General features: G+C 44.5%; 2 protein-coding genes, 1 non-coding gene and 1 pseudogene across 3 annotated transcripts; all 4 read left to right on the forward strand.

Annotated features, from left to right (window-relative positions):
- The first annotated feature begins 12 nt into the window (after window positions 1-12).
- On the forward strand, window positions 13-4,517 carry LOC109741455 (D-cysteine desulfhydrase 1, mitochondrial-like; annotated as a pseudogene).
- LOC120965774 (small nucleolar RNA U3) lies at window positions 579-795 on the forward strand. The gene has a single exon (XR_005758797.1). It is a non-coding gene; the product is annotated as a small nucleolar RNA U3 (small nucleolar RNA).
- A 2,037-nt stretch (window positions 4,518-6,554) lies between the features above and the next one.
- LOC109741449 (uncharacterized) lies at window positions 6,555-7,453 on the forward strand. Its single transcript, XM_020300536.3, has 2 exons — window positions 6,555-6,863; window positions 7,021-7,453. Exons 1-2 carry the CDS (start codon window positions 6,791-6,793, stop codon window positions 7,140-7,142), a joined length of 195 nt encoding a protein of 64 aa, XP_020156125.1. The 5' UTR covers window positions 6,555-6,790; the 3' UTR covers window positions 7,143-7,453.
- A 2,354-nt stretch (window positions 7,454-9,807) lies between these two features.
- LOC109741454 (cytochrome b-c1 complex subunit 7) lies at window positions 9,808-12,341 on the forward strand. Its single transcript, XM_020300543.3, has 4 exons — window positions 9,808-10,069; window positions 10,169-10,326; window positions 11,226-11,273; window positions 12,082-12,341. The coding sequence occupies exons 1-4, from the start codon at window positions 9,964-9,966 to the stop codon at window positions 12,148-12,150; spliced, it is 381 nt and encodes a 126-aa protein (XP_020156132.1). The 5' UTR covers window positions 9,808-9,963; the 3' UTR covers window positions 12,151-12,341.
- The last annotated feature ends 299 nt before the right edge of the window (window positions 12,342-12,640 follow it).

Below are 12,640 nucleotides of genomic sequence, written 5' to 3' on the forward strand. Positions count from 1 at the left end.
CGCAGGTCTTGGGGTACTCCAACAAGGGAAGAGACCAAGTGCATGAATCCAAACCACGCGGAGTTCAAGTTCCAACAGATTAAGGCCCGTCCGTCGCACAAGATAATGTGTGAATATTATACCTGTCGTGCAAAATTGCCTGGCCTGCACAATTGCTGTTATAGTTGGCGCGTACTTTCGGGGCACGGAGAGTTTTAACATTGACTAGCGTGCTGATAATTTGTGAGAAATAATAATTGACAAGTGGATACTGACATTTGAAGAGCTTCTGAACTGTTATTAGTAACAAAAATGGAAAGCTGATGCAACGAAAAAGGAAAGAAAAGGCCATACTTCTTCTTTTTTAGGTAGGAAAGAAAATGCCATACGAAACTGATGTTTCTCAGATGGGCCGGCTATGTCTATTTAGCAGGCAGCAGGCCACGAACCTCACGGGCCAGCACTTACGAGTCCTTCTAAAAGCTCCCACCGAGGGGGCGCTGGCGCTGCTGTGCAGCAGCATGCCTAACATTAGTCCCACCTCGCCAGTTTACAGGGAGCAGAACCAGCTTATAAGCCGAGGTGCGGCACCAGGTAGCAAGACCTTACTTGAACAGGATCTGTTCTATAGGCTCGTACCGCTGCATCCTTTACCAATAAGGAGGCAAGCACTTCAGTCTGGTTGATGCTTTCTGACCTCTGGGCCAGAGCGTGATTAACGGCCAGGATTTCCCGATGGGGCGATCTGACGGCTGTAGAGGATCGTTCCTGCCTGGCTTGCCTGTGCAGGGTGGCCCAGATGTTGTCTGACAGACTACCAAAAATATTTTTTTTCAGAAGTATAACTGAAGATTGAGGGATGAAAGACAACATAACTGACGACGGAAGGAATGAGTAAGAGTGGAAAACTTAAAAATGAAAGACTGATAGCCATCCACCTCTTCCTCCTATACCCCTTCAATGTCTCATGAGTGATGGCTAAAAGAGTGATAACTAAGTAATTTACTCAACAAAGAGAGAACAATGGATTAACGAAAAAAAGTGATGGCTAAAACAGGAGAGTGAAATCTGAACAAAAGACCGGGGACAAAACAGTTACCAACTTTATGCACATACGCTAACTCGGTTTTATCAACAATTCTTGTAAAGTATGACAAGTTTTTTAAACTAAAAAGTATAGAAACTGATCCTAAAGCTGAGAAAAGTAAACATGATGGTCTGAAGACTAGTAGATAGCTAAACTCTCATGACTAAGGACTAGTAATTAAAACTCAGAGGTTCTGGCTACAATTGGTAGGTAGCTGACCTCGCCCGACAGCGCCACCTCCAAATCAAACTTCTATTTTTCTCTTAGAAAAACAGTATAGAAGTTCTCCATGTAGGGTGCTTCTGTATGACCGTATTGATAATCGACCTATCGCTGAGTAGATAAGAAGAATAGACTGAATTCTGATATGAGCCTTCTTTTTCTAGAAAATTATAACTGACAGAAAAGCAAATGAAATTACAAAGTTTGAAATCTAATCTGAGCCTTCATGTTTCTAAATAAATTATAACTGGCAGAAAAAGAACAAGAAAATGCAATGACTAGTGATCAAAAGGTCAAAGAGACCAAAAACCGCTTACTGACTAGTGATTTTTTAACAGAAGATTACTCATTATTGGTGCAAAACAAAACTCCACTTGTAATGAACTAGCAATAGGCAAATGAAAAAGCTGCACAAAAACTACTAGCATAGATGGTTGTACTAAGCCATCAAAATAAAAAAGCAGGGAGTTAAAGCTAGCAATAAGCACCAAGCACTGCTTGAAAGATTGTGGACTAATCCATATAGATGTGTAGTTCTTCACAGAAAAAAGACAGTGATAATCTTCGGAAGACGTGTTAAAAAAACAAGTCTATATTCTGTTAAGAGAGTTTACTACTAGAAACTATGTAAGCAAAAAAATGATTCGAGAGTAAAATTGGTGAAATTATCCTAAAAATGATTAACAGTAGTTAGTCTCCCCAGAAAACAAAATGAACCCCACACAACTAGTTGGTAAGATGAAAGAAACAGCCTCACGAGCATTACACTTTCACATTGCCATATAAGCATCAACAAGATAAAAAAGAGCTACTGTCCACGGTATGAACAATGAAATGGACCGGTAAAACACCACCACTAGCCACAATATGTTACTGTAGCTTACTTCTAGTTGCCTTTTTACCAATTTTCTCTCTCTCTCTCGATGATCAGGGGCTCTCCCCCCGGCTCCGTTTTATATAGAATGAAACCTCAACCATACATTCCAGTTCAGTTTTTTTGGTAGCAGCAGAAAGTAAAACAGCAAACTCACTCAACTCTGGTCTAAGAAGTAAGAACAGCACTGTCCAGATACTGGACTCGTACAGCCCACATTTTCAGCAGTTATGACCATACTAAATAAGCAGCAGGAATCAAACACACGGAGGGAACAGATTACATACAGCAGTCAGGCCTGATCACATGAATGCTACTTATCGTCGAGCTCTGGATGCATCCTTAGGAAGTCTACCAAAAATTCATGTCTGCCTCAATTAAAATGGACCCATCTTAGGCAATGCCAACCTTGCAAGAATCTGAAACTGAGTCACAAAGCCGAACAGAGGAGCAAGGTTGTGAAACAAAGCTCCCGTCCTGAATCGAACGGAGGGCCAAGCACACGACCGACTGGCAAATCAAGCCATGGTGCTCGCCGACAGTCGACTAGGTGGCGCGCATCGGCTCCTCCGGCCGCGGCGACGACCGGCGGATGAGACGAGGCACTGAGCGAATAGGACACAAAATGGCGGAGCTCGCCGTACCTGCCTCGCCGGCGACTCACCACTCGCTCGTGGCAGGGCCAATGGGGGAGCCCCCGCCGTGCTCCTCTCCATCCCCTCCATTTCCTGCCTCGTTCCCTCGCCGGCAGCTCGCCTCCCCGCCCTCGTCCCGCTGCGCTGTGACAACGGTGAACTGACACGCGGCTGCCTCCGCATAAGGAAAAAAAACGGTGGACGCCCTGGAAACTGGGCCGGGCTTCAAACCCGTTATAAAACGACGCCCGAAGCCCACATGAGCGACAGGCCCGACGGACAAACCCACGAGAACATCGCTCTTTGACTCAAAAAAGAAAAAACGAGAACATCGGTCTGAGATTTCAATCCGCCGCCGCCGGAGCAATGGCGCTCAGCACCTGCGTCCTCCCTTCGTTCTCCCCCCAGGCCGCCGTCCTACGCCGTACGTCCACCGTCGCCAACGCTGCTGCAGCCTCCCGGATTGGCGGCTTCCTCTCCAGCAAGCCCTACGCGCCGCCGCCCTGGGCGTCGGGCCTCTCCCACGCCCCGTCCCACACCTTCACCCTCGGCCACTTCCCGACCCCGATCCACAGGTGGGACCTGCCCGAGCTCCCCAGAGACACCGAGGTGTGGATCAAGCGGGACGACCTCGCCGGCATGCAGCTGAGCGGCAACAAGGCCCGGAAGCTCGAGTTCCTCGTGGCGGACGCCGCCGCGCGGGGCGCCGACTGCGTCGTCACCGCCGGCGGCATCCAGAGCAACCACTGCCGGGCCACCGCCGTGGCCGCCAAGTACGCCGGCCTCGACTCCTATCTGATACTCTGCACCTCCAAGCCCCTCGTGGACCGGGACCCTGGTCTCGTCGGCAACCTGCTCGTCGAGAGGCTGCTGGGCGCGCACATCAACCTGGTCTCGCAGAGAGAATTTTTGAAGTTCGGGAGCGTGGCTCTGACTGAACTGCTGGAGAAGAGGCTCCTGGAAGAAGGCCGGCGGCCGTACGTGATCCCTGCCGGCGGATCAAACGCACTGGGGAACTGGGGATACATCGAAGCAGTCAGAGAGATTGAGGAACAGATTCAGTTATCTGGCGGCGATGTTCAGTTTGACGACATTGTCGTCGCGTGCGGCAGCGGTGGGACAGTCGCCGGCCTCGCTTTGGGATCGCAGCTGAGTAGCCTGAAGGCCAAAGTCCACGCCTTCTCTGTCTGCTATGGCCCTAAATACTTCTACGACTGTGTTCAAGGTCTGATCGATGAGCTTCAGTCTGGTCTCAACTCACATGATATAGTCAGCATTGAAGATGCCAAGGGCTTGGGTTACGCCAGGAGCACGGCCGAGGAGCTTAGGTTTGTGAAGGATGTCGCCGCGGCGACAGGCATCGTGCTCGATCCGGTCTACACCGGAAAGGCGGCGTACAGTATGGTGAAGGACATGTCAGATAATCCAGGCAGCTGAGAAGGGCGACGGGTCCTCTTTGTGCACACCGGTGGTCTCCTTGGACTGTATGATAAGGTGGATCAGTTGTCGTCTTTGGCCGGGGGCTGGCGCAGAATGGACCTTGAAGAACCTGTACTCCATGCAAATCTCAACTAGGAGGAAAAGCTTGAATCATTTCCTTTTCTGTCAGGATGACCTGATTTGCAGGGCTAGCTTTTAACAAATTGATACTGAGGTTGAATTTTGCGAATATTATTGTATTAAAAGTTTTATAAAAAAAATAGAGAATATGGAAAGAGTACTTACCAAATCTTTGGCTGTTGCTTCTAGAGTCCATTGGAGAATTTAAAAAGTTTCTCCCAACTGCGATAGATGTGGAGATCTTGAAACTGACGAACACTTGTTCTTCAACTGTCCCTACTCCAGAGCTACTTGGTTTCACTCTATCTAGCCTTTTGAACTGAGATCCACTCTGATGATAATTTTATTCATACTATCCTTTATCAAGCACCTGAGTCTTCTGTAATTGACCATTCCCTCTATCTTCTGTGGCTGATGCAGAGTCTGATGTATCAAAGTGCAAAGCGTAGCTGATGCAGAAACTCATGCTTTATTTCTGGCCACACATATGCTCGATCAGCTTCAAATCAATAACCACACCCTGTTATCCGATGAAATGGCTGTTAACCAATGCTTCATTTCTGGCCACACGTTGTTCTAGCAACCAATGCTACAGATTCCTATATGCCGTCGGTTGAATGGCAACTCAGGCCAACAATCTCTTTGATCAGATAAATGGCAACTCAGGCCAACCATCTCCATGCCATTAGTGCAGGATTCCTTCACATATCTAGAGATTGAAATAAAGAGGCTGGTAGATTTGCAAAAGGAAGCGATGATTGGAAATAGGAAATCTGTAATTTGTATGAATTCAGGTCATGCTTCCTGCTCTGTTTTCTTTCTTCTGGGTAATCAGGCTTATGGCATAATAATCATGCATGTAACATACATGTTTATCTAATCAATGAATACCCCTGAGGGTGTTTTCCTTAAGAAAACAGTGTGTTTAGAAACTTGCAAATTTTACACATACCATTTGCTGTCTCAAATGAAGGTTAATTTGTACTGAATGCTGGGTTGAGCCCGTGAGGCGTAACACAGCATTAAAAGGGATTTACTACATTGTACTCCTCTGTAAAGTGTGATCTAAACGCTCTTATATGTCTTTATAGAGGGAGTACCGATCAAGCAAATTTTATATTAAATTCTCACATAAGGAGAGTATAGGCTTGCAGTAGTGAAAACGTTTGGCTACTAGACATAAAATATCTGAAAATTAGATGTTAGTTTAAGTTTAACACATAATTAACTAATCTCAACTTACTAGCATACTATGGTAAATTGCGTGTGTGAATTCCAACTCTCCTAAAAGTAGGTAAGGCCATGTTTCATACTTGTAAAACTGCACCACCCAAAATCAGCAACCATTTACTTGTACTGAAAGCTAAGAATACTGAACCACCATGATATACCAAGACCAGCCACCAGTTTTCTAGTGTATTCTGGTGAACTCTTGTGCTACAAGTTAAGCACATTTAGTTCATGGGCTGCTATTCTAGAAAAAAGAAAAGTTCATGTGCAGTCTTCATCATTATATAATATATAGTGCCACGATAGTGATGATGCCGGAATGCAATTCTTTTGTCTTGGAAGTGGGGATTTCAGATTTGCAGCACTCACTCACATTATTCTTTGTCATGTTTCATACTTGTAAAATGTGTGTGAATTCTCCCTTCTATAAAGCTAAGGTACGCCAACCCTCGAAAAAAAATATGTGTGTGAATTGCAGTGCTCCTAAAAGTAGGTAGAATCATGTTTCATACTTGTAAAATTGCACCGCGCAAAATCAGCAACCATTTACTTGTACTAAAAGCTATGAATATTGAACTACCATGCTATTCCAAAACCAGCTACCATTATTCAAGTACGCTCTTGCACTACAAGTGTAGCTGCCATTACTAAAAACTAAGAATAGTTGATTTAGCAAGTACTATTCTAGGAGAAAAAGAAATTTCATCTGCAGTCCTCCGCCAGTATAGATTATGTACTGATAGCGATGATGCCAAAATGCAGATTTTTTTTGTTTTTTGCTGTGGAGATTTCAGAATTGGCAGCACTCACTCACATTATTCTTTTTCATGGTTAGGTTTGGGGCCGGCCACGGCCTTGTCGAAAGGGGGAGGAGGTAGGAAGAGTAAGAAGAGGAAAGGGACAAGATACCAGAACAAAATGGCTGAAAAGCACCATGATTGGGTTGCAAGGAAGGAAGCCCAAGACATGTGGCAGGAGTGGAGGGGAAGAAGGGTACAGTGCACTGAACTTCACCTCGTGCCAAAAAGCAGGGCCTGATTGATGGTTACTTCCTCTCTAACCTAGACCCCTTTTTGTTTCCTCTCCTCTCCATACATACATCCCTGCCTTGCAGCCTCTGCTCTGCTCCCTCATTTCACCCCACCCCACCCCACCCCACCCCATGAGGCCATAACCCTCGGGCTCTATCATCAAGGCTTCCTCATGGGGTGGCTCCGCTCCCTCTTCTCCCCTCTGAGGAAGATCATGGTGCGCGCGCATTCGGCGCGCAAATACCGTAAGATCGACCGGCTTCTCAACTTCTTCGCTTTGTTGTAGAAATCTTGTTTTCTTCTTTTGTGGCATTGTGGACAGTTGGGGGGAATGGGGCTCTGTTTCTCTTCCTTGTGCCATTGCTGTCTGCTAGGCACTGACATTGTTGTGCTTCTTGGCAGGGAGGGGGATGAGGATCCTGTACAAGGACGTCAAGTCCTGCGAGGACGAAGATGTGCACGTCCTGTGGTCCATCCTGGTCGACTCGCACCGCCACCCGGCCATGATGAAGCTGAAGCTCTAGGACGGCCATGATGGCGGCGCGAGGTTCTCGCCGTGGAGCCGCCGGCCATCATCTTTCGTGTGGAACTGCACAGTTTCAATGGCAATGCCGTCTGGGAAAAGACGAGCAGATACTTTCCTTGTGTGTGTGCGTGTGTGACACCAGTCTGATGTGTGCATCTTGTGACTTTGTGGGTGAGGTTGAGACGTCGCCTTTGCTTTGATGTGAGTGTGAGGTTGAGCTGATGTATCTGTATATATAGAAAGCTCTGGGTGCCTTACCTAATGGTATTGAGTTTGGTTTCTTTTCCATTGATTTTTGCTCAGTTATAATTGGTCGGTTGACTTGTGTGTTTGTATTTGTATTATACTCCCTCCGTTTCTAAATATAAGTCTTTCTAGAGATTACAATATGGACTACATACGAATGTATATAGACATAGTTTAGAGTGTAGATTCACTCTTTTTTTTCCGTATATAGTCCATATTTGTATCTCTAGAAAGACTTATATTTAGGAACAGAGGGAGTATGTGTTTGCGCTTTCAATTGTCTCTGGATATTTGTATTATATATTGCTGTGTAAGGATTTGTATGGCAGAGACATTGATGTCAAGATTGTAAAATAATGCGGTGGCTCTACCCATTTTGGTAATTTATTTAATAGCTACCTAACTAATCGACCCACACATCTTGCATAATCTGAGAAGTAACAGAATAAATGCGTTAAAGGATTTTTAAAGCTGGTTCAGGACAAAAAGAAAAGCGATTTAAAAAAGACAAGTTTGAGAACTTCCACGGCACATCAGAATTTATCTCCTTTTAGAGCTAAAATCATATACATTTTTGTAAAAGACACAAATACGGCGCGACACACGCGCACGTTGTCACGTCGCCATCACATCAGCATAGACGACATCCGGCGCACATGCGCAGTTTTGTACGGCGGACTAACGGCCCGTCACGCACTATGATCAGCTCACTCATGTTTGCGCTTTACCTTTGCTGTGTTGTAGATTCATCATTCTATGATAAAATACTAAGAGCATAAATCTGTTTTTTTTAAGCATAATCCATCCTTTCTTAAAAAAAGAGCATATTTCACATAAATGAATCTTCTATAATCCAATGAGGCCTTAAAGAAAAAAAACTTCTTTAGTCAAAAAATATATATATTTTTAGAGGAACCGAGAAGCTTCATTGCATAATGTTCAAAGGGATACAAGCTATGTTCGGAGGGAAGGCGAGCCAGATATTTCGCCCACACTCCAAGCTACAAGCAACTTTAACTCAATTATGAGCCTCAAAATAACATGACCTAGGGGTGGAGCCAACGATATGGATATCAACTTTCGTAAAATAATGCACTGAATCTTAACCATTTTTTTATTTTACACTGTAGCTAGCTAACAAATCAACCTACCGTCCTGACTAATCTGAGAAGTAACATAATAAAAGTGTTAAATGAATTTAAAAGCCAGTTCGCAACAACAAAAGAAGCAATTTAAGAATGCAAGTTTGAGAACCTCCACGTCACAATTGAAATTTTGACCCTTTTAGAGCCCAAATCATGTATATTATTGTAAATGACACCAACACGGGGCGACGCACACACACGCTGTCACATTAGCACGCGCGCGCGGGCGCACACACACACACCATCTACATGGCGCGTGCGCAGTTTTGCACGGCAGACCAACGGCCCGTCATGCGCTATGACCAGCTCACTCACTTTTGCGCTTTCCTTTTACCATGTTGTAAATTCATCAATCTATGAATCCCCGCAAAATTCATCAATCTATGATAAAAACTAAGAGCATCAACCCGTTCTTAAAAAAATAGCATAAATCCATTCTTTTGAAGAAAGGAGCATATCTCGCATAAATGATTTTCGCTATAACCTAAAGAGGTATTAGAGGGAAAAGCAACTACTCTTTTTAGTTGAAAAACAACTTTTTAATAGCAGCCATAAGCTTTATTGCACACAAGGATACAAGCGAGCGGAGGGAGTCGAGCCAGATATTTCGCCCACACTCAGCTTTGACTGAATTATGAGTTTCAAAATTAAGCAATGTGGATGTCAACACTTGCAAAATAATGCACTGGTTCTTACCATTCTTTAAATTTAATAGCTGGCTAACTAATCGACCTACACGCCCAACATAATATGAGAAGTATAACAGAGCAAAAGTGTTAAAAGGATTTAAAAGCCAGTTCGCAAACAAAAAAGCGATTTAAAAAGATAAGTTTGAGAACTTCCACGCCATGTTGGATTTTTGCTTCTTTTAGAGCCGAAATCATATACATTACTGTAAAGAACACCAACACACGGCGCGACGCGATCCACGAGCACATTGTCACGTCTCCGTCACATCAGCGCACACGCACACAACATCTTCATGGCGCACACGAATTTTTGTATGGCAGATCAACGGCCCGTCACGCGCTATGACCAGCTCACGCACGTTTGCACTTTACCTTTGCCGTGTTGTAAATTCAGTAATCTTTGATAAAATCCTAAGAGCATAAATCATTTCTTATAAAAAAGCATAAATCCATTCTTTTGAAGAAAAGAGCATATCTCACATAAATGTTTTTTTTTCTGTAATCCAAAGAGGCTCTGAAGAAAAAAACAACTTTGTGAAAATAAGCGGTACAAACTCATTGGCCCTACCCTTGTTCCGGCCCATTTCACACACTCTCTCAGTCTCTTTCCTGCGACCCCGGCCCAAGAGGGAAACCACAACCACAACCACCCCCCACCTCCCCTCCTCCGCTCGCCAAATCACAAACGCCGAAGAAGAGAGGAGACGAAAGGGGATCGCCGCCGCCGCCGCCGCCGAGGATGACGTCGATGCTGTCCGCGTTCTCGTCGTGGTTCGTGAACCCGCGCCGCAACCCGCTGGCCCGCATCCACATGCTCACCATCTCCAACCGCCTCAAGAACTACGGTAATCTCCGATCCGATCCCATCCGATCCTTCGTCGTCTCAATCGTACTGTAGATCCGGTCTCCGCGCGATCTGAATGTTTATGTGATGGTGGTTCCAGGCCTGAGGTACGACGACCTGTACGACCCCTACTTCGATCTGGACATCAAGGAGGCGCTCGGCAGGCTGCCCCGGGAGGTGGTCGACGCCCGCCACCAGCGCCTCAAGCGCGCCATGGACCTCTCCATGAAGCACCAGTACCTCCCCGACGACGTCCGGGTACGTCCCTCTCCCTGCCCCCTCCCGCCCTCTAATCTGCGCGGATCTCTCTCGATTCGCGTGTCTCCGGTTTGTTGGATGTGGGGATGGCGTGCGGATTTATCCGATCAATTCTGGCCTTCTCGAGGGCCTGTGCGGTAGCCGCGATTTCTCTATGTGTTATGGCTGATGGTTGCGCGTTTAGTGAAATGAATCGGGAAAGTGATGTGCGTAGTGCATTTCGGTTGCATATGTGGTCTAGATGTTCCATTCGGTTCATCCACGCTGCATTGCAATTCGCACTGTGGTTTGTTGTCTAGGAAACCGGTGAATTAGATGCTGGAGATTTCAATAGTTTGGAGGAGAGAAGTTGTACACAGCAATTATGGAGTTCATATTTGAGTGAGAAATGGTCATGGTTTAGGTTTGATAGAACTTTGAAATGTTACATGAGAATGAGAATAAAGGATTAGGTTTGATAAAGCATAAAATTGTTGAAATCTATTATGTTATACTAGCGAGTCAGATTATTGTCCACATTTTTGCATGGTTTAATTAGTCTTGCGATCTTATCGTGTCATTTTTCAGTATGTAGTTTAAATCCCTATTTATGATGCTTCGATTGTTTCGAGGTTCATATGTATTTTGGTGTACAAAGTTCTTTCTCTGGACGCATTTTGCTTAGATGGGTTTGAATGAATACCCATCCTGTTGATTTATTCTTCAGTGCTGAATATGTTTTAGATTATTTCTCCCTGAAGATCCATTAACCCATATGGCCTGTGATGTGTGAGAAACATTCATTATGAACTAACTATTCTTTTAGGTTCAGTAATCAGTTTTGATTACCATTACACTAGCTATTATCAAACATACGTAAGACACACAGGTCTTCTGAAACCTTTACTTCTTCTGTACAGGCACTGCAGACACCATTCAAAAGCTATTTGAGCGACATGCTGGCTCTGGTAAGTGTATTTGCTGATGATTGTCTTTTGTATTGTCATGTATAAATAAGTTATAATATTCTGTATGCTGCTTTGAACTATGTACCCACTTCAAGTACAAGCGTGCTACATTTCGGTCATGCTGTAGAATTCAGCCCTTGCACTTTTCTGCATCAATGTATTTATGCAACATGTATAGATTAGCTTCAACTGGCAATCCGGACGGAGAATGGACCTTCTGATACAAACTCATTTGTCTGATTTGATGAATGGAGTGGGTTGATCCGTCATCCCAAAACCATTGGATGGCCCCATGATTTGGCAATCCATCATAGGATGAGATGTGATGCCTCAAATTAAACACCCTATGTGTTTTATGTAAAGCAGTTTCATCAAGTTCCTCCCTAAACCATGCTATCTTGTAGTTTTCTTATCCTTTGCATCTTTGACCCTATATAAACATTAAGCTCGCGCCTTACACCTTTCTTGGTCGTTTTGCATTTAGAGCATGTTTTGTCAGATGAGTAGTTAAGTACAAGATGGTACAGGCGTACAGCCATAAAATTTGTGAAGTCATGATCTACGTATGTAAGGTGTGACTAATGTGTAGCATCCTTCTAACACCTCTGCCAACTTAGTTTGGCAGTTCCTAGAACTAATTATTATTTCAACATACAAGTATTTCTCCAAACAAGACTGGTGTTAACCTAAAAAATTCCTGGGCTTTAAGCCGATGATTTGATATTATCCTGTGAAGCTATTTACCATTTCAATACCATTAAGGTCCGTTCCAAGTTGGCTAATGTTTTGATCTCACATTCTGTTGCAGGTGAAAAAGGAGGCAGCAGAGCGTAAAGCACTGGGAGCCCTTCCCCTCTACGAGAGAACCCTTCCTTGAAGACATTTTTCCTTGATATGCGCCACAGCTTTTGCTCCTCGTAGCATCACAATGCATGAAATAAAATGCAGATTATGACACTGTTCCTCCTTCCGGTTTCATGTCCATGGCCTGTAGCTCGTGCCCCTTCCCAAATTAATTGCGACAGAATTTCTGTTGCTGTTGCTGATATAAAAGTTTGTTTTGGTTGACGGAATTGTTGCTATAGAAGTCTGAACAAGTCTGTGCTCTTGGGCCTTTTCCGTTGAGCAACTGTTTGTTGTTTGCTTCCGGGTTTACGCTGCCTATTTCTACAGAGCTGTGGTGCTAGTGATCTGCTATGTGCTGTGAATTGTTCTTCCGAGCTTGCCTAGAGATGTTTCTCTCTCAAAGTTCTACAGTGGAGTAAACTAACTACTAATTGTCCTAGTTAAAACTTGGAAGAAAATTCAAATATGGAAATCACCCCGTTGCAGTACGTTATGTTGTTTCCCTCACGGATGTTCTTCCT

The sequence above is a fragment of the Aegilops tauschii genome, chromosome 5 (assembly GCF_002575655.3).
Source record: "Aegilops tauschii subsp. strangulata cultivar AL8/78 chromosome 5, Aet v6.0, whole genome shotgun sequence".
NCBI lineage: Eukaryota > Viridiplantae > Streptophyta > Magnoliopsida > Poales > Poaceae > Aegilops > Aegilops tauschii.